This window comes from Mastigoproctus giganteus, chromosome 6, assembly GCF_048544385.1.
Source record: "Mastigoproctus giganteus isolate SK-2022 chromosome 6, ASM4854438v1, whole genome shotgun sequence".
NCBI classification, from domain to species: domain Eukaryota; kingdom Metazoa; phylum Arthropoda; class Arachnida; order Uropygi; family Thelyphonidae; genus Mastigoproctus; species Mastigoproctus giganteus.
Genome location: NC_143580.1, coordinates 112,597,292 through 112,618,351, shown reverse-complemented (window position 1 = coordinate 112,618,351; position 21,060 = coordinate 112,597,292). Strand labels below are relative to the sequence as shown.

Genomic DNA, 21,060 nt, shown 5'->3' with positions numbered 1-21,060 from the left:
TAAGGCAATGGCTGGGCCACATCTTTAATGCAACAAGATTAGGCAAGGGAGCAGAAGGGTGCTCTTACCAGGAAGTGCATCAGTTTTGCAAATTGCACCATCTGGAGACTAGGCACCTGCAAGAGCTGATTGTGGTGTTCAAGACTTTGAATGGATTGATTAAGTTCAATGCTGATGAATCCTTCCTCTTTTTTAGACTACACACATGAGTGGGCATAAATTTAAATTGAGGAGGATGGTTTGTAGATCAGATGTGCAGAAATTTGCCTTCAGCCAGAGAGTAGTTTATTGCTGGAACCAGTCTCTGACCGAAGGGATTGTGATTTGATTGTTGGAACAAACTCCCATCTGGTGTTTTGAATATGGGTAGTTTGAATAAATTCAAAGAATTAGATAAATTGTTAGTGGGGATGGACAGATAAAATGGGATTTTTTTTTTTTTTTTTTTTTTTTCCTGCTGATGCTGTATGGATTGATTTCTTGCAGCAAATGATGCAAGAAAGTTTGCTTTCTTGCATCATTTGCTGCTTCTACTAATAATAAATAATTAAGTGCTTTGACCTGTGTAGAGTGAAATCTGTCTTTAATTTCTTATTGATATCTTCATTACATCAGCTTCATACACACAAATAAGTGTGTTAAGCTGACTGTATAATAAGGGTGGCAATTCAGTCACACAGAGTACTACAATATATCTTAGAATTTTCTCTAGTCTTTAAGAAATCTAAGCTGGCTATCGAATTGCAAAAAAAATAAATAAATAAAATAAAAATAAGTTAGCAATCCATAACATTTAAGCTTGTTTAAATTAGCCTGTTTAGAACATGGCCGTGTCAAACATGATGCTATTTGGAAATATCAAAGCAAATTTATTTTTGGTTTGGTTTTTCTTTTAGGAGCATTAGCAACTAAGGCCATATTGCTCCAGGATATGCGGTGGTCATTCCCTGACCTTTCCGCATCCTCCGTATTTGGTGGTGACGGGCTCGAACAGCAAACTTATGAGTTTCACCAAACTTTTCTACACTGTGCTTTGATTTTATTTTTGAAAGAATTTTGGGAAGCACCAACTTAAAATAAATTATATGCATGCCATGTCTCCTGCACGTTCTACCAGATCTTCAGATACAATTCAATCTTCTGTCTGAAGAGCCAAATTTGATATCATAATTATTTTACAAAAAAAGAAATTTAAATTGAATTGTGTACAGAGTTATTTGAGTGAATTTTAGTATTCCTCCATTGTGCATCAATTTCAAACAGCATCAGTGATTCGAAATTTTAACTGAAAAAGTATAGTAAAAAAAATTGTTTAAGTTTAAATTTTTATGATCGAGGTGTTTGGGAGATAATTTTTATTTTCAGATACTAAAACTGCTGTTACCAAATGTATTATTCAATATTATTGTCTAGTATTGTGTCAGAACAAAGAACAGAATTATAATGTGCACATCATTTTAACCTGTTTGTTTTTTTTTTTTTTTTGTTTTTTTATTTTCTTCCAATAATTACCTGTCATTGATAGCTTTTGCATAATTTATTTCACCTTAAAAATTATAAACATTTTACATTCTATGATTAGTTATATATAAAGCTAAGTATGTGTTTTATTTTTATTAGGTCACTGCTTTCACAGTTACAAGCATTACATCGAGATTTACCAAATAAATCATCTCATACAATTTCAACCCAAACATTCCCTATTTCTTCTGTGAGTACTAAAACATTTAGATGCATCCTTCTTAATACATTTAAATTCAAATAATTAGATATTTTATTGCCCAAAAAATTGTTTAACCTTATTGTGATTACATTTATTTATTTATTATATATTGCATTCTGTAGGGCGAAATTTAGTTCTGTTTGCAGGTTTAGTGACATAGTACTCATGTTTTTTAGGTATCACTAGTACATTTCATGACAATAAACAGTTATATACATTTTCAAACAACATTGTGTATAGAATATTACAAGTCCAGTTTTTATAGATAACTATATTAATACATTTAACTCATTGGTCTCTAATTTCATATTAATTTCAGACAGCCCATTTACCTATTAATCTTCTTTATTATCCTATTTTATACTCTCTTAATAATAATCTCTTTCATTTTAGTCACTTGAAGAATTCAAATGCTGATCAGAGTCGAGCAATTTCTTGTAAATGTTTGTCAGTAAAATTATCTAGATTAATTCCAATTTGAGAGATTGTTTAAAACTCCTTTGGATTATTAAGAAATTATTATTTTGAATTACTGTCATGACAGTGCATATATAATAATTTTTTTTTTTTTTTTACATTAGATTCACAATAACTTGAAGTTGAAGTGGGATGAAAAACACTTTATGCTATTGAGGCAGTGTTAGGTGAGTCGGAAAACTGCTAGCTTGGCGGGGGAGAATTCACAGACTAATAGATTAACAGCACAAGTTTGCCTTTAGCCAGTGGGTAGTTGATTGCTGGAGCAAACTTCCATCTGTTGTTGTGGAAGTTGATAGCTTAAATAAATTCCAGCCAGAACTAGACAAACATTTGGAATGAATGGATCAGTGAAATGCAAAGGCTTTTTTTTTTTTTTAGTTGATGCTGTATAAGCTTGCTTTCTTGCATCATGTGCCTCTACTAATGCTAATATTAACAGCAGTCACAGGCAGAAATGAAAGTGATTCTTGCACTGCTTCTATTGGAATGAGCAGCAGCCTGTAAAGTGAGGTACTGGGGATTTCAAGGACTGCTGGGAGTCATCATGGAACAAGTAAATACATGGGTTGTGTTAGGGTAACTAAGAGTAAGAATGGGTGCATGTATACTTGCATGTACATCAATGCTAGGAGTATAGTAAATAAAATTGATGAATTTGAGGTGCCGGTAAAGACATCAAAGGCAAACATTGTTGAGATATTGGAGACATGGTATCACACAGAGGTGAGGAATGCAGAATTGAAATTTGAGGAGTGCAATGAGTACAGAAAGGATAGACAGGGGAAGAAGGGTGATGCTGTTATTTAAGAAACACATAAAATCTAAGGAAGTGCATCCAGTTGACATATATGGATAGTGCAATGTTGAGTCAGTTTGGTGTGACATAAGCACTAGGAAAACCAAGTTGAGAGTAGGAGGGTGTTATAGGCCTAATGACTCTGAGTACAGTGAAACAACTGTACAGAGAAATAGAGGGGGTCAGTAAATAAGAATGTCTTATAATGGGGTATTGTAATTTCCCAGATATTGACTTGAACTTGTTAGTTTGTCACTCGCACAATAGAAAGAATTTTGTGGATATATTGGATGATTGTTTTCTACAGGAGAATGTCCAAGAAGCAATCAGAGGAAGTAATACTCTTGATTGATTATTGTTATTTGTTTTTTTTTTTTTTTTTTAGGAGCATTAGCAACTAAGGCCATATTGCTCTGGGGATATACAGTGGTCATTCCCTGACCTTTCCACATCCTCTGTATTTAGTGGTCACGGGCTCAAACCCCGGTCTAATCAAGAAGCGTGTGCTATGCTGCTGCTCCTGCCCACCTGGCTACGGAGATTATCAGCAGTGATTCTTCATGCATTAATAATCTGCAGATTCTGCAGATTAAGATCTGCAGGAACCACTAGGTGGCAGTGATCACAGTGTACTGATGTGGGATTTACTTAAAGATGTAACTACCATCATGAGTAAAGGGAAGTGTTTTTGCTTTCGTAAAGGTGGTTACAGTGGTCTCAGATTTTTTAAATTCTATACAATGGGACCAACTGATGATATTACCAACAGCAAATTCTAAATGGGGAACACTCAAGGAAGCTACTAGGATAGCATTCAAGGAAAATACTACTACCTTGGAAGCTACTAGGCTTTTCATACTAAATAAGAAATACTGTTCAAGGTTTAGGCCTAAATGGATGTCAGATGAACTAATGAGACTTGTGGCAGAGAAGAAAAATGCAAGAGATGCACATAAATTATCAGGAGACACAGATGCCTATGGTAGATATAAGATTGTCTGTAATCAAGTTACAAAGCAGGTTAGGCAAGCAAAGGCAGATTATGAGAAATCTTTGGCAAAGGATGCAAAAAAAAAAAAAAAAAAAAATAGTAAAGACTTCTTTACTTATGTAAACTTTAGAAGGAAGAGGATCGGATTGGTCCACTTGACATTGATGGTTTGATTGTTGATGAATCTGCTAAGGTAGCAGACAAACTGACTGAGTATTTTTCATCTAAATTCACACGTGGATGTGGCTAGCATTAAACATGGCATCAACGTGCCACAGTAGATGTGCAGACCTTCTCTATAAGTGGGGCAAAATTCCTTCCTTGATGTGTGACTGCAGAGCTGATAGAGAGACCATCCAACACATAAATGAGCCTACGAAGACAACCCTGGAGACTTACTGATGGTGACTGATGTGGAAATTGATTCTTTAAATAAGTTAAATGTTCATCTGTGATTCTTGTTCAATTTAATTCAATTTTATACTTAATTTTATATTTATCATTCTTTAGTCATGTTTTTTGATTCAGTGTGTACTGTACAAGCCATACGATAAATAAATAAATATTCACGCATAAAGAAGTCTGTATGGAAGTGGAGGCCAGAAGCTTATCAAACTCTGGCAGTGAGCTAAACGATTTTGTAATAAATGTGAGCAAAGTGGAGGATAAATTATTGAATTTGAACATAAGAAAGGCACCTAGGGTGAGTGAGATCTATCCAGTTATATCAAAGGAAATAAGCAAACCTTTAGCCATAATTATGAAGCTTATTTGGACTCAGGGGAGGTTCCCATTGATTAATAGGGGAGGTTCCCTTTCATTAAAGATGTGCAAATGTGTCCCCAATTGACAAAGGGTAATAAGTAATTACAGACCTGTTAATTTAACTTCTGTTCCAGGGAAAATAATGGAGTCACTGGTTAAAGAGGCAATGCAGGATCATCTAGAGAAGACTGCAGTTACAGTTCAGACACACCATGGGCTTGTTAAGGGGAAGTCTTATCTGACAAATTTGATTGGATACGATGATGTGGTCACAAAAGAACTGGATGCAAAAAATGATTTTGAAATCATATGCTTGGATTTTAGGAAAGCTTTTGATACTATTGCACATTGAAGAAGTGTACCAATTGGAGCAGTATGGCAAAAGAATGGTTGAGTGGGAAAAGACAGAGTGCTAATTAATGGACACTGCTGTTCATGAACTAATGTTATTACTGGAGTCCCCCAAGGTTCAGTATTGGGCCCATTGTTGTTTTCTGTATTTATCAATGATATTGATGAAGGTATATTAGGGTTAATGTCTAAGTTTGCAGATGATACAAAGGTTGGCAAGGTTGTTAATGACAGTAATGATAGTGTGCAAAACTTAAGGACCAACACTATTTCTAAGGGTTACAACCACAAAATCTTTACGGTATGGCTGTCGAGGTGTTCTCGTCTGGGAAGGCTTTATCTTGGATGGATGTACACAACTCCAGATACTGGAAGGCGGTACTGTAACCGGTGAATGCTACTCTACTGAGGTAATCCCTCCCCATGTGCTTCTGTTCAGAGCTGCCATTGGCCTCAACATTGTTCGTATGGATTGGCCTGCCCATTCCTGCTATCTAAATTCCATGGGACACTCTGGGGAGATGCCTAGCAGCATGTCCACATTCACCAGAAAATGTTCCCCAGCTGAAGATAGTGCTGACAGAGGAATGGATGACGTTACCACAAGAACTTATCAACAACATTGTTCTAAGTATGGACAGGCAGTGAAAAGCCTGCATCAACATTAAGGGTGGCCATATCTCATACTAAGGACCACCTCTTCCATTTGTTCCATCTTTGGCAGTGATACATCTGTATCATGGCAGCCAGTGCTATGTCTCCCTGTACCATTTTGTTTCCATTGTTGTGTCGGTGTTGTTTCCTTTGTCATTTCTGTACCTCATGACGTTCCTTTGATATGTTTTTCCCATATCCAGGCCACTCCTATAAGAAGCTACAGGTCCTTAAATTTTGCACACCAGTGTAGTACACTACTGCAACAGGATCTAGAAAAGTTGTGCAGATGGGCTGACAGGTGACAACTGAAATTTAACATTGACAAATGTAAAGTATTGCACATGGGGAGCAGTAATCCCCAGAGTAACATACTAACTGGGTGATACTGCACTAAGGGGTGGAGAATGATAAGGACCTGGGGGTAATTGTGCAGCCAGATATGAAGTTTTCTGAGCAGTTTAGACAGGCTGCAAGAGTAGTTCATGGGTGTCTTGTCAATGATATACAGGAATTTTGCTAGAAAGTATAAGGAGGTGATTACCCCCCTTGTATAAAGCAATTGTCAGGCCACACCTTCAGTACTGCATACAGGTCTGGAGGCCTCATTTTAGGAAGGATGTAGAGCTGCTTGAACAAGTACAGAGAAGGGCAACGAGATTAGTGAGTGGAACAAAGGGTTACTGTTACCAAGAAAGCTTAAGTACTGCAAATTGCAGCATCTGGAGACTAGGCATCTGCAAGGTGATCTAATTGAGGTGTATAAGGCCTTGAATGGTTTGAGTAAGCTCAATGCTGATGGGATTCTGCCTCTTCCTCAGATTACTCACTTGAGGGGAAATAAATTCAAATTGAGGAAAGACAATTGTAGAATAGATATGCAGAAATTTGCCTTTAGCCAGCGTGTAGTTGATAGTTGGAACAAACTTCCATCTGTTGTAGTGGAGGTCAACAATTTAAATAAGTTCAAGGCAGAACTAGACAAACATTTGGAGTGAATGGATGGGTGAAATGGGAAGGGTTTTTTTTTTTTTTTTTTTTGGCTGGTGCTATATAAGCTTGCTTTCTTGCATCATGTGCCTCTGCTAATGCTAAAGCAATGTTGAGAAAAAGCCACAGGTTAGTATTAAATTTGAAAATGTCTGAAGTTTTGTCCAAACATAGTAGTAGGGAGTACATGATGAGAGTCTTTTCAATTAATTAGCCCCCTGAATGATTGTGCAAGGCTCTTGATGTAAAATTTTTTTTCATTGTGGTCTCTGCTAGTTAACAATTGTTTTTATAGGGCTGGATTACTCTTAAATAGAAAGTATGCAAGGATATTTGCCAATTCTATGGAGACAGTATTAGGTGGATTGGAGATCAGCTATTTTGGGGGATACACAGACTGACAGCTTAATGGCAGCCTCAAGTATCAAGTAGAGGTGAAATTGATTTGGCTAAGGTAAAGTAAGCCAAAACGAGAACAACAAGAAACGTCGGATAACTTACGCGGAAAATTAGTTTCCCGACACCAGACTCTAGCACTGCTCACTTGGTAAACAGACGGTAGGTGTTATCGGTCTGGAGCCAAAATCGAAAAAGATATATTGATTGACAGGTAGACATGCCGAAAGATGAAATGATTGGTGGTGGGCGCGACAAACAACAAGCTACTGTGTAGTCATTGGTTGGCATTATAATATGTATTTATGAGTAAAGAACGGTGCATAATAGTTTTGTGATTAATGGTAAACAGGTAATAGGAGCAATGAATCTTTTAAAGATGGAAGAAATTTGTAAGGAAAATAAAACGTTGGTTGATTTTTTGATGAAAACTAAATTAAAGTTTTGTTCTGTTAATTTTTATGTTCTTCATTATGTTTTTTCCTCATTATTAAAAGCAAATTTTTGGAGTTCATGAGTGTTTTTACTATTGATTTACTCTTGATTTAGGTTTGGTTATGAAAAAAGGAAAAGATTTCTTTATTTTTCATTATATTTCATAACCTGACCTTAAAAATAAAAGTACAGTAATAAAAAATTAATATTTTGTTAATAAACAATTTATGCACAAGTCTGTCTACCCATAATTCTAAAGAAAAAAGGTTACCCCCTCCATTTTGGGAGGGGTTCAAGCTCACATGAATTCAAGTGGAGGTAACCTGACCTTTTTTCACCATTAGAGCATATTATTGAACAAGAAAAATAAAAATACAGTCATAAAAAAATTTATTTTTTTATGAATGTATTTCTAAATATGACTGTGATTGTAAAGAAAAAAGGTATAGGCTACCCCCTCCGTTTCGGGAGCGGGGGTCAAGCTCCCATGGGATTCAAGTGGAGGTGACCTGACCTTTTTTCACCATTATGGAAAGTGTTTATTAGGGCAAGTTACCATTAGTGCTTCTGAGTGCTAGTAAAGTGATACTAAACCAATGTTATCATGTGTTGTGTTCGTGCACCAATCAGCACATCATTTGCCATGCCTTCCTGTCAATCAGTATATCGTTCTCGACTTTGCTCCAGACTGATAACACCAATCGTCTGTTTACCGAGCAAGCAGCGCTAGAGTGCCATATTGGGAAACTAATTTTCCACATAAGTTATCCTATGTTTCTCATCATTCTCGCGTTGGCTTTCTTTACCTTTGCCATTGATTCTTGTGATGCTTTTATTGGATTTAGCAGCATCCTCCAAAGAAAAGTAGAGAATGCAAGGCCTGCTGGGGGAGGGGGGATTTCTCATGGGACAGTCAGATATACTGACTGTGTTATGATTACCATAACAAGAGCATAAATAAGGAGTTATGCTCTCGGTTGGGAAGCATATAGAATGTAAGGTGGATCATCTGTTTGGTATGGACATTATCTGTTAGAGGCAACAAGAGAAAGCAATACTCTTGATCTGCTTGTCAGCAGTAACCCTCATGTATTCCATGCATGCACTAAACAACCACTTCATATTTCTCTCTTCTCAGCTCTCCTGTTCATCTCCTCATATCCACCATCTATTCTCAATTCATCTATCATAATTTTTCCCCTCAATCTCCATCTGAGCCTTTCCCCTTCATGCATTGGCCCTGAGTGCAAAGATAGAGTCCAAGTGATTTCCCCTGTAATTTATGAAGTGTGCTTCATAAGTGACAGTTCTGTTTTTTTAAGTGCCTTCTCTACTTAAGGTTTCAAATTTGAACTCAAAAAAAAATCCACCTTTTTATATATATATATATAAATAAAAATAATAGGATGTAGTGCTAAGACTGGATGTCTAAAAAAGAACAAAAAATTATTAATTTATTAAATCGGATTATGGATCCGGAACACTACTAGTTATAGCAGAAATACCCAGCAACCATAATGAAATATAGACAAATGTATTTGATAAGTGTATTGAGTAGGGTTGCTGATCTGTCAAGTGTAATTACAATGGAATAAATTAAGAATGCCTGCAAAGTAAAAGCAGATTACCTGAAAATAAATAATAAAATTAAGATTAACATAAACATAACTAAATGTAATAAAATAATACTTAATGCCTTAGGTCCTAAGATTTTAACTACATCTTCTAGGGGCCAGCAGCCAAAACCAAAGAAACCACAGCATTAGCATTAGTAGACGCATATGATGCAAGAAAGCAAGCTTATTCAGCATCAGCCAAAAAAAAAAAAAAACCCTCTCCCATTTCACCCCTCCGTTCGATAAGCAATAAGCAAGGTCTCTGTTTTTGTTATGATGTATATGTATGAAACATATACGTCATAGCCAACCTAAAAGAGACCAAAAAGAAAGGAAAATATTAAAATAAATAAAAGTAAAATGCAGAATTGTGCTAATATAAAACTGAAATTCTGTCAAAGAAAAAATGAGCGAAAGTTTGCAAGAAAGCAAAATGCCCAGTTTGAAATTAAAACAAAGTAAACTTAAGATGAAAGAATAAAGTCAGGTATTGACAACTTACTGTAGGATTAGACCGGATTCAGTGAAATATTTCACCCACTCTGGTGAAATAATTTCACTAACACAGCAGTCTTTCATGTGCAACAGTGTCAAAAGCTTCCTGAAATCCAAATATCAAAATTATTTTTGCATCCAGTTCCTTTGTGACCACATCGTAGTATCCAGTCAAACTGGTCAGATAAGACTTCCCCTTAACAAACCCATGCTGTGTCTGAACTATTACTACAGTCTTGTCTAGGTGATCATGCATAACTTCTTTAACCATTGACTCCATTATTTTCTCCAGAACAGAAGTTAAACTAACAGGTCTATAATTATTTGCATCACCCTTTACACCCCCTTTGTGAATGGGGATAATTTGCATATCTGTCATCCATGAGGACCACCCCTGAATGTAAGGATGCTCTCATAATTATGGCTAAGGGTTTGCTTACTTCCCTCGCTGCCTTCTTCAATATAAATGGATAAATTCCATCTGCCCAAGGTGCCTTTTTTATGTTTAACTTCAACAATTTCTGCTCCACTTTGCTTTCAGTTATTATAAAATCATTTAGCTCCCTGTTAGTGTTTCCTAATCTTCTGACCTCCCCTTCCTTACAGAATTCCTTGGCACACCCAGCATCCTGAGCTGGATATCATTATCATTATTTTTCTCTTCCTTGGTGATTCCCTTTTATCTCTCTCTCTCTCTCTCTCTCTCTCTCTCTCTCTCTCTCTCTCTCTTTTGGGGTAGTTCAGAAATTTTTTTTTTTGGTTGGTGCTGCATAAGCCTCAGGCTCCCTTGCACCATATGGCATAATAATAATAATAATGTGTAAATGTAGATGCAAAATACCCATTCAATTTTTCAGCTAATCAGAGCAGTATCATCAACAGTCGAACCACCAATATCAAGTGGACCAATATGATTCATCCCATTCCATGTTTGCGTAAGGAAACAAGAATTTTGTTGTTTTTCTTTGCATCCTTTGCTAATGATTGCTCGTAATCAGTCTTCCTTTCCTTAACCTCCTTTGTGATTTGATTACAGACTAGCTTATACCTGCCATATGCTTCTGTGTCATTTATATGCTAATTTATATGCCTCCCACGCATTTTCTTCTCTGCCACGAGCTTCATTAGTTTATCTTTTTTTTTTTTTTTTTATGTAAACCCCAAACATAAGAGGTATTAGAACCTATAGTACTTAGTACCGTGCTTGGGTTGGAAGTTGAGAAGACGAAAGAAGATATTTGTTGACATTGGACTTGAACTTCTGTAGATTGTAATTTTCAGGAAATACGTATGAAGGAAGGTTCTTCCAGAAAAACGGCAGTTGAATGAATAAATGAGGAAGATGAAAAGTTGGTTCTGTGGGTTTGAAGTTGGACAGTAAATGGATGTTGGCTGGTGGTGGCACATGTTCAGACTGTTTTGAAAGAGAGAGCGGGAATTACAGAAGCCAATTCAGAAGAACAGTGCCCATGGAAGTATCTGTAGAAAAGGTATCTACAAGCCTGAGAGAGGTTTTGGGGGCACCGCCCCAGATGTGGGAACAATATTCCATGGCAGGGCGGATTTGCGATTTATACAGAGTAAGCAGCTGTTTGGAAGAAAAGTAACACCGAGAGCAAAAGAGAAAACCAAGTTTTTTAGATGCAGTGGAAGCAATATATGTAATGTGCTTGTGCCAAGAGAGATTAAAAGTCAAGGTAATCCCCAAAAGAGATATATCATTTTGCCTAGAAATCGGAGTGTCACCAAAGGTAAGCATAGGAGCAGAAGAATCCTTTTTGCGAGATATAAGACAAGACTGAGTTTTAGAAGGGTTGAAATCAACTAAATTGTCATTTCCCCACTGGAGAATTACCTGAAGATCGGCATTTAAGGAATTGGTAGCAAATTTCGAGAAGTTGAAGCTGATTGAGCAGGACAAGGTTTCTCAAAATGGAAAGTGGAATGCAATGTGCTATCATCGGCAAAACTATGGATAGGATTTCCGGTCAATGGAAGAAGATCGTTAATATAAAAGAGGAAAAGAGTGAGGTAAAGAACTGAACCTTGGGGGACACAGGAATTAGTGGAGAAGTTAGAAGACAGAGAGCTATCTACCATCACCCTCAGTGACTGATCAGAGAGAAAACTGAATAACCAATTATTAAAAACAGTTGGTAAAACATAATATTGAAGCTTGTTTAGAAGACTTTTATGCCAAACACGATCAAAAGCCTTTGAGATGTCAAGAGCAACTACTTGTGTTTCACCGAACCTTTCCATTGAATTAGTCCATAAATGGGTAACATAAACCAGAATATCACCAGTGGATCAACACTGACGGAATCCATACTGGCGATCCTTGATCAGACGAAAGGTTTCTAGGTAGTTTAAGAGTTGGCGGTTAATTGATTTCTCCATTACTTTAGAAAGAGTAGAAGTAATTGCAATGAGACGATAATTGGAGGGAAGGGATTTGTCATCCTTTTTAGAAACTGGCTGGATATGAGCATATTTCCAAGCAGAAGGAAAAATGCCTTTGGAATAAGAAAGTGAAAAAAGGCGGAAAAGAATAGGAGTAAGTTCAGGAGCACAGGTTTTGAGAACAAGTGGAGAAATACCATCAGGACCTGGAGCTGTCTAAGCATCAAGATTCATCAAAAGCCTTCTGATATCCTTTTGATGGAAGACCACAAGAGGCATTGAATGGAGCGTATTGGGAACGGTTGGAGGTGTTTTACCAAGATCATTAATACATGAGCTGGAAGAAAAATGGGATGCTAGCAGGTCAGCTTTATCCTTGGCTGAAGTGAGAACAGAACCATCTGGTTTGGACAGAGGTGTGAGCAGAGATGGGCAAACGTTGTGGCCAATGGCTTTGGCAAGAAACCAGAATGCCTGGCTACCATTAGGGCAAGAAGCAAGTTTTCTACTCTTAGCCTGTTCAAACTCTAGTTTGGACTGATTAATAACTGCTTTACAATTGTTGCGAGCTTTGGTCTAGGCAGAAAATGAAACTGATACATTAGAAACAAGCCAATTACGATATGCAACATTCTTCTCTTGCAGAGCCTTAGCACATTTATTGGAAAACCAAGGTTTAGATAAAGGACGAGATTTTAAAGTGGAGTGTGGGATAAAGGATTCCATTCCTGCAAGAATAATTTCACTGACACGATCTGAGCAAATGTTGACATCAGAAGTTTTGAAACAGTAATCCGACCAAGGAAAAGAAAAGAAGTCTCGCAGGTCATCCCATTTTGCATTCTTGTAAGGCCAGACAACACTAGGTTGGGAATAGCCATAAGATAGGTTCCATTGGAGAAGAGACAATCACGAAGTTGTGATCTGAAGTGCCTAAAGGACCTCTCACTTCGACCGTGTACCTAGAAGGGTTGTTTGTGAGAAACAGATCAAGCGTATTGGCTTATGATTAGGAGTGTCTGGTATTCTTGTAGGTAAATGAACAATCCATGCTAGGTGATTAGTAATTGCAAAAGCCTCAGCATCTCAACCAGCTGGGTCGGTGTGACTAGAAAACGGAAGCCAGCTGAAGTTGTGAACATTAAAATCACCAAGGAAAATTACCTCACTGTTAGTAAAGTTGGACTGGAGAAAGTCAAGTTGCAAAGAGAGGAAGTCAAAGAGATCCAAGTGATTAGTGGAGTTGGGAGAACGGTAGAGACAACAGATGAAATTGACACAATGAGGTAGAGAGATTTTAAGCCAGAGAAGATCAAAGATCTTCTCTGGCTCTATTATTTTGACAATTCATGGTGTATTCAATAGTAAGAAAAATTGGGTGGGACATGCTGTATGGAGTAATGAAGTTTTTGGATATGGCGTACACATGGTAAGAATATACCCAGATCCTCCACATAATGTGGCCTCGACAATGCTCCCTGCATACACACTACTCGGACTCCCTCCAGTCACTATCTGGCAGAGTAGAGGTAGCAAGATTATACACTAGCTGATCCGGAAGCCTCCTAGAGAGTTACCAATAGGTTCGGTCCAGTGTACTAACTAGTGGCTGGTCTGCGAACACCATTTTAGAGCTGTACCCTCGAAATATAAGGATTATTGGATCTCGCCACGATGTTCATCATAACCTCAAAAGTCATCAATCATACTGCATGATGGAAGAGATAGGGAAGAGTTGACCGGAACTTAGCTCTAGAGACTAAACATGGGTTCCACCACTTGAAGCCTCCAATAAGCAAAGTGGTGGTATTTTGCCGGTTGATGAGAGTCATCTACCACCTAGTACTGCCTGGTAACATAGAGGGGCGGCATTCCTCCATGTGGTGTGGGTGCCACACCTCGACCCCTGCTTACGTTGGTTGACACCTGGGTGGTCACCTACCGTGTACTTGTGCATGGAAGTTATACCCAGGATTACTAACAGTCCCACTATCGTGAAGGTGCAAGCAGAGGATTTGACTGTCACAGACCGTCCGGACTTTGCCGAAATTGGGTCCACTTGACTTGAGCGTCACTCGAATATCAGTTCCATCAGCGTTTTAGACTCCCAGGTAGCAAGTACAGCTTGTCTGGCATATCTGAGAGAATGTCTATGACAACCTCAAGGACCAATATCTGACATCCAATTAGGCCTAAATCTTGAACAGTATTTCTTAGTTGGTATGAAAAGCCTAGTAGCTTCAAAGATTAATTCCCCGAAGGCTTCCCATTTAGAATTCACTGTTTTTAAGATCATCAGTTGATCCCACTGTATAGAATTCAAAAACTGCCTGAGACTACTGTAGTCACCTTTATGAAAACAAAAACCCTTCCCTTTACCCTTGATGGTAGTTACATATTTAAGTAAATTCAACATCAGTATACTGTGATCACTGTCACCTAGTGGTTCCTTTATCTGCAAATTCCTAATGCATAAGTCATCACTGCTGATAATCAGATCAAGAGTATTATCTGGTTGCTCCTGGAACATGTTGCTGTAGAAAACAATTCTCCAATAAATCCACAAAAGCCTTGCTAGTGTGCGAGTGACCAATCCACAAGTTCCAGTAAATATATGGAAATTTAAAATCCCCCCCATTACAAGACATTCAGATTTACTGGCCCACTCTATTTCTCTGCACAATTGTTCATTGTACTAATTAGAGTCATTAGGCCTATAACACACTGCTACTCTCATTTTTCCTTTCCCAGTGTTTATGTTACACCAAACCGACTCAACATTGCACTGTCCACCCATGTCAACTGGATGTCAACACTGCACTGTCCACCCATGTAACTTCCTTAGATTTTGTGTGTTTCTTAACTAACAGCATAACCCCTCCTCCTTTCCTACCTTGTCTATCCTTTCTGCACACATTGTACTCCCCAAATTCCAATTCTGCTCTGCTTATATATGTGTGACACCATGTCTCTGATATCTCAACACTATCTGCCTTTGATGTCTTGATCAGCATTTCAAATTGAACAAATTTATTTTTATTATTATTATTAATAGACATATAGTACAAGGAAGCCTGAGGCTTATGCTGCACCAGCCAAGAAAAAAAAAAAAATTCTGAGTTACCCTGAGAGAGAGAGAGAGAGAGAGAGAGAGAGAGAGAGAGAGAGAGAGAGAGAGAGAGAGAGAGAAGGGAATCACCAAGAAAGAGAAGAATGATGATATCCAGCTCAGGACCCTGGGTGTGCCAAGCCCATACTCACTAGATGTGTTACTTTACTTCTAGCATTGGTTTACATGCAAGTATACATGCTCCTGTTCTTAGTCTTAGTTACCATTACACAGTCCATGTATTTACTTGGTCCACAATGACTCCCAACAGCTCTTGAAATCTCCAGCAACTTGCTCTATAGGCTGCTGCTGCTTACAATAGAAGCAGTGCAAGAATCACTTTTGCCTCTGTCTGCGGTTACTGTTAATCTTTTAGTCCATGAATCCCTCCAAGTTAGAAGTTTTCCACCCCACCTAACATTGCCTTGATAGCATCAGCAAATATTCTTGCACCCTTTCTATTTAAGTGTATCCCATCCCTGTAGAAGCAGTCTATCCTGTTAATAAGCACAGACCACGCTAAAAAAATTTTTACCCCTTTAGCTTTGTACAATCTCTCCAGGGCTGAATTGATTGACAAGGCTCTCATCATATACTCCTTCCTATCGTGTCTGGGCAGAATTGCAGACACTTTCAAATTTAACCCTCACTTGCAAATTTTTTCAACATTAACCTGTATGTTATATCATTATCATTAGCAAGGCACAAGATGCAAGAAAGCAAGCTTATATAGCATCAGACAAAAAAAAAAAAAAAACCCCTTCCCATTTCACCCATCCAATCGCTCAAAAACTTTGTCTAGTTCAGCCTTGCACTTATCTAAGTTGTTGACCTCCATTATGTCAGATGGAAGTTTGTTCCAACAATCAACCACCTGCTGGATAAAGGCAAACTTCTGCACATCTATCCTACAACTGTCTTTCCTCAATTTGAATTTATGCCCTCTCAGACAATTATTCCGAGCAAGAGGAAGAATCCCATCAGCATTGAGCATGCTCAAACAATTGAAGGCTTTATACACTTCAATCAGATCACCTCGCAGGTGCCTAGTCTCCAGACACTGTAATTTGCAAAACTTAAGCCTTTTTTCGTAAGAACAACCCATTGTTCCATTCACTAATCTTGTTGCTCTTCTCTGTACTCGTTCCAGCAGCTCTACATCTTTTTTAAAATGAGGCCTCCAGACCTGTATACAGTACTCAAGGTGTGGCCTGACCATTGCCTTATAAAAGAGGCCTCCGTAGCCGAGTGGTTGGGAGCGGGAGTGCAGTGGCACACGCTCTTTGAGTAGACCGGGGTTCAAGCCCCTGACTGCTAAATACGTTCGATCTGCCAACCCGCACTGGACCAGCGTGGCAGATTATGGTCCATTTCCCTCAGCATTAAAAAGTGGATAATCACTTCCTTATCCCTGCGAGAAAAATTCCTGTATATCATTGACAAGACATCACGTGCTACTCTTGCAGACCATCTGCACTGTTCAGAAAATTTCATATCTGCCTTCACAATTACCCCTAGGTCTCTTTTCATTCTCTACCACTGTCAGTGTAGTATCACACAGTTGATATGTTACTCTGGGGTTACTGCTTCCCATATGCAGTACTTTACATTTGTCAATGTTAAACTTCAGCTGTCACCTCTCAGCCCATCTGCTTAACATTTCTATATCCTGTTGCAGCAGCATACTGTCATTAACTCTCCTTATCTCCTGTCATTATCTCCTACCATTGTTTGGAGCATAATGGCCTTTAGCTTCCATTGCGCCGTAAAACATACAACAACAACATTAATCTGTACTTATTGAGTAAATCTGCAGATCTCTTACTCTTAAGGTCATTGGTGCCAATGTGTACAACAATATCACCTTTTGTGCCCTTAAAAGATTATATCTGCTGTACAAAATATCAACTTTTGCCCCTGGCAGACATACCCTGTTCCTGTTCCACCTATGCTTTTTGCATAATATATTCCCCATCTCCCTGACAATAGAGTCAACGACAATAACCAACTCCTTTTGGGACCTACACATTCTGCCTTGGAGATTGCCGCTGTTTCCTGATGCACAAGAATGAGCTCTAGCATTGAGTTGGGCTGCCGAGTGCTTAATGGGCCTCTCACATTAATTTCTTTGAGGGCATCTACCTACACCTCAAACTCTCATAGATGCCCATCAGAATGCCTAGTTGCCACCTAATTTCTTCAGTCTCTGCACCTAGCGCACACACACACACACACACACACACACACACACACACACACACACACACACACACACACACACACACACACACACACACACACACACACAAAGACATCCTCCTTGGCTAGATCATGTAATGTTCTAGAAAGGTCTGCAAACATTTCACATTTTGCACATTTTTTTAGACTGTGATGCATTGCAGAATTGCCCCTTTGGTTTTCCCCCAAGTCACAGTACTACTGCTACTTTGTGCTCGTTGCTTTGCTACTCTAGTCTGGGTCGTGATTCCATTTAAGTACAATTAACCCCAGGGGCTCACATTTGGTAAGTATGGGCATGGCACACCTGGGGTCCTGAGCTGGATATCATCATTCTTCTCTTTATTATTATTAGTATTATTATTATTATCATCATCATCCATATGATGCAAGGAAGCCTGAGGCTTATGCTACACCAGGAAAAAAAAAGTTCCTGAGTAACCCAAGGAAGGAAGCCAGTCGACATCGCTGGACAGTGCAGTGTCGAGCCAGTTTGGTGTAATATAAGCATTGGGAAATTGAAGTAGTAGTGTGCTATAGGCCTAATGACTCTGGTGAGCATAATAAGAAACTGTACAGGGAATTAGAGTGGGCCAGTAAATCAGATAGTCTTATAATGGGGGATTTTAATTTCCCAGATATTGACTGGAATTTGTGGTTTGGTCACTCACACACCAGCAAGGCTTTTGTGGATTTATTGGATGATTGTTTTCTACATCAGCATGTTTGGGAGGCAACTAGAGGGAGTAATACTCTTGATCTGATTATCAGTAGTGATTCTTCATGCATTAAGAATCTGCAGATAAAGGAACCACTAGGTGGCAGTCATCACAGTGTGCTGAAGTGGGATTTACTCAAAGAGGTAACTACCATCAGGGGTAAAGGGAGGGGTTTTTGCTTTCGTAAAGGCGACTACAATAGTCTGAGACAGTATTTAAATTCTACACAGTGGGACCAACTGATGATGTCACCAACAGCAAATTCAAAATGGGAAGCATTCAAAGAACTTATCTTGGAAGCAACTAGGCTTCACATACCAACTAAGAAATATCGTTCAAAGTTTAGGCCTAAATGGATGTCAGATGAACTAATGAGACATATGGCAGAGAAGAAAAATGTATGCGATACATAAATTAATGGGTGACATGGAAGCCTAAGATAGATATAAGCTGGTCTGTTACCAAGTCACAAAGGAGATTAGGCAGGCAAAGGCAGATTATGAGAAATCCTTGGCAAAGGATGTAAAGAAAAACAGAAAAGAGTTCTTTTCCTATGTAAACTCTAGAAGGAAAGGGATGAATCAGATTGTTGAGGATAAATATAAAAAAGGCACTTGGGGTGGATGAGATCTATCCAGTTATATTAAAGGAGGCAGCAAAGTAAGTATGCAAACCCTTAGCCATAATTATGAGAGTTTCTTTGGACTCAGGGGAGGTACCCATAGACTTGAGATGTGCAAATGTGACCCCAATTCACAAAGGAGGATCAAAGGCTGACACAAGTAATTATAGACCTGTGAGTTTCACTTCTGTTCCAGGAAAATTAATGGAGGCACTAGTTAAAGAAGCACTGCAGGATCATCTAGATAAGACTTCAGTTATAGCTCAGAAACAGCATGGTTTTGTTAAGGGAAAGTCTTGCCTGACCAATTTGATTGGATACTATGATGCAGTCACAAAAGAACTGGATGCAGGGAATAACTTTGATATTATATATTTGGATCTTAGAAAAGCTTTTGATACTGTTGCACATGGAAGACTGCTGCACAAATTGGAGCAGTGTGGCATTGGAGGCAAATTCCTGCTATGGGTAAAGGGGTGGTTGAGAGGGAGAAGACAGTGAGTGGTAATCAATGGACACTGCTCATCGTGGACTAATGTTATCAGTGGAGTCCCTCAGGGTTCAGTGTTGGGTCCATTATTGTTTTATCTATTTATAAATGATATTGATGATGGTATATCAAGCTTAATGTCCAAGTTTGCGGACAATAGAAAGGTTGGCAAGGTTGTTAAGAACACTACTGATGCTATGCTGCTGCATAGCATCAGTAGTGTCCTTAACAACCTTTGATGTTTAACAAATGATGTTTAACATTGACAAATGTAAAGTACTACATATGGGAAACAGTAACCCCGAGCAACGTATCAACTCTGTGGTACTACACTGACAGTGGTAGAGAATGAAAAGGACCTGGGGTTAATTGTGCAGGCAGATATGAAGTTCTCTGAGCAGTGCAGATGGGCTGCAAGTGTAGCTCATGGTGTCTTCTCAATGATATACAGGAATTTTTCTAGCAGGGATAAGACAGTGATTATTCCCTTGTATAAGGCAATTGTCAGGCCACACCTTGAGTGCTGTATACAGGTCTGGAGGCCTCATTTCAAGAAGGATGTAGAGCTGCTGGAACGAGTACAGAGAAGGGCAACAAGATTAGTGAATGGAACAAAGGGTTCCTCTTACGAAGAAAGGCTTAAGTTTTGCAAATTACAGTGTCTGGAGACTAGGCACCAGCGAGGTGATATGATAGAGATGCATAAAGCTTTGAATGGTTTGAGCTGGTTATATGCTGATGGGATTCTTCCTTTTGCTCAGAATAATCACCTGAGAGGGCATAAATTCAAAGTGAGGAAAGACAGATGTAGATAGATGTGCGGAAATTTGCCTTTAGCCAGCTGGTAGTTGGTTGGTGGAACAGACTTCCATCCCTTATTGGGGAAGTTGATAGCTTAAATAAAGTTAAGGCTCAGCTGGACAGGTATTTCAAATGAACAGATGGGTGAAATGGGAGTGGGGTTTTTTTTTTTTTTTTTTTGGCTGATGCTGCGTAAGCTTTCTTTCTTGCATCATATGCCTCTGCTAATGCTAATCTCTTCTTGACCTAGTGCAGGTTAATATTTATAGAAACAAACCCAATGAAGGCAGACCTACAGGCATCCATTTACAAGACCTAATGCAGTAGAATGTACACCTTACTAATACCTATCAAGACTTGGAACCAGTCTTGGACAATGTATCTGCCTCCTTGTGATAGCTACATTTGCTGATTGGGAAAAACATTCCCTGGCAAGTAAAAACATTCAACAATTGCATGCAGGCTGTACCTCTTCCTTTGCCCAAGCTCCTTAATTATATATGGAGGGCTCGAAATGTGATACATCTATGGGAGCTGCAGCGATCCTCCCCACCTCAACAATCCCTGTCTTTCTACCTAGAATGCATTGTATACAGTTAATATGGCCTTAAACTCCCTTCAAGACTTTCCCATTTGCAGAACATAACCTATACAGACTTTAAGGGCAAAATAACTCCTAAAATCCTCATCCAGTGTCGAAACAAGTTAGGTCTTTGCTATTTCTCTTCAACCAAAATAAATGGATCATAAAATTCTGTTGTATTCCCCAGTCTTGAAGGAATATTGGAAAACAAATGCACAGAACAAAGAGCAAGACACCCCTCTGACACAAACTCCATTCAGATTCCTTTTACTGAGCACACTGTTCAAAATGATTATGTTTTGAAGCGTGTGCCCAAATATGGCATGCACCAAAGCACACAACCTCTTTCAAATGAAGCAGACTCCACAGCTAGGGAAATCCAGCTTCAGCTAAATAGACAGAA

General features: G+C 38.6%; 1 protein-coding gene across 1 annotated transcript in view; it reads left to right on the top strand.

The window, feature by feature from the left end:
* The window catches only part of LOC150084515 (cyclic AMP-responsive element-binding protein 3-like protein 2), a 91,786-nt gene that overhangs the window by 40,212 nt on the left and 30,514 nt on the right, over positions 1-21,060 (top strand). Inside the window, exon 3 of the mRNA XM_090375267.1 lies at positions 1,621-1,711. Within this exon, the coding sequence (XP_090231393.1) occupies positions 1,621-1,711 (91 nt within the window). The remainder of the gene's footprint in view (positions 1-1,620; positions 1,712-21,060) is intronic.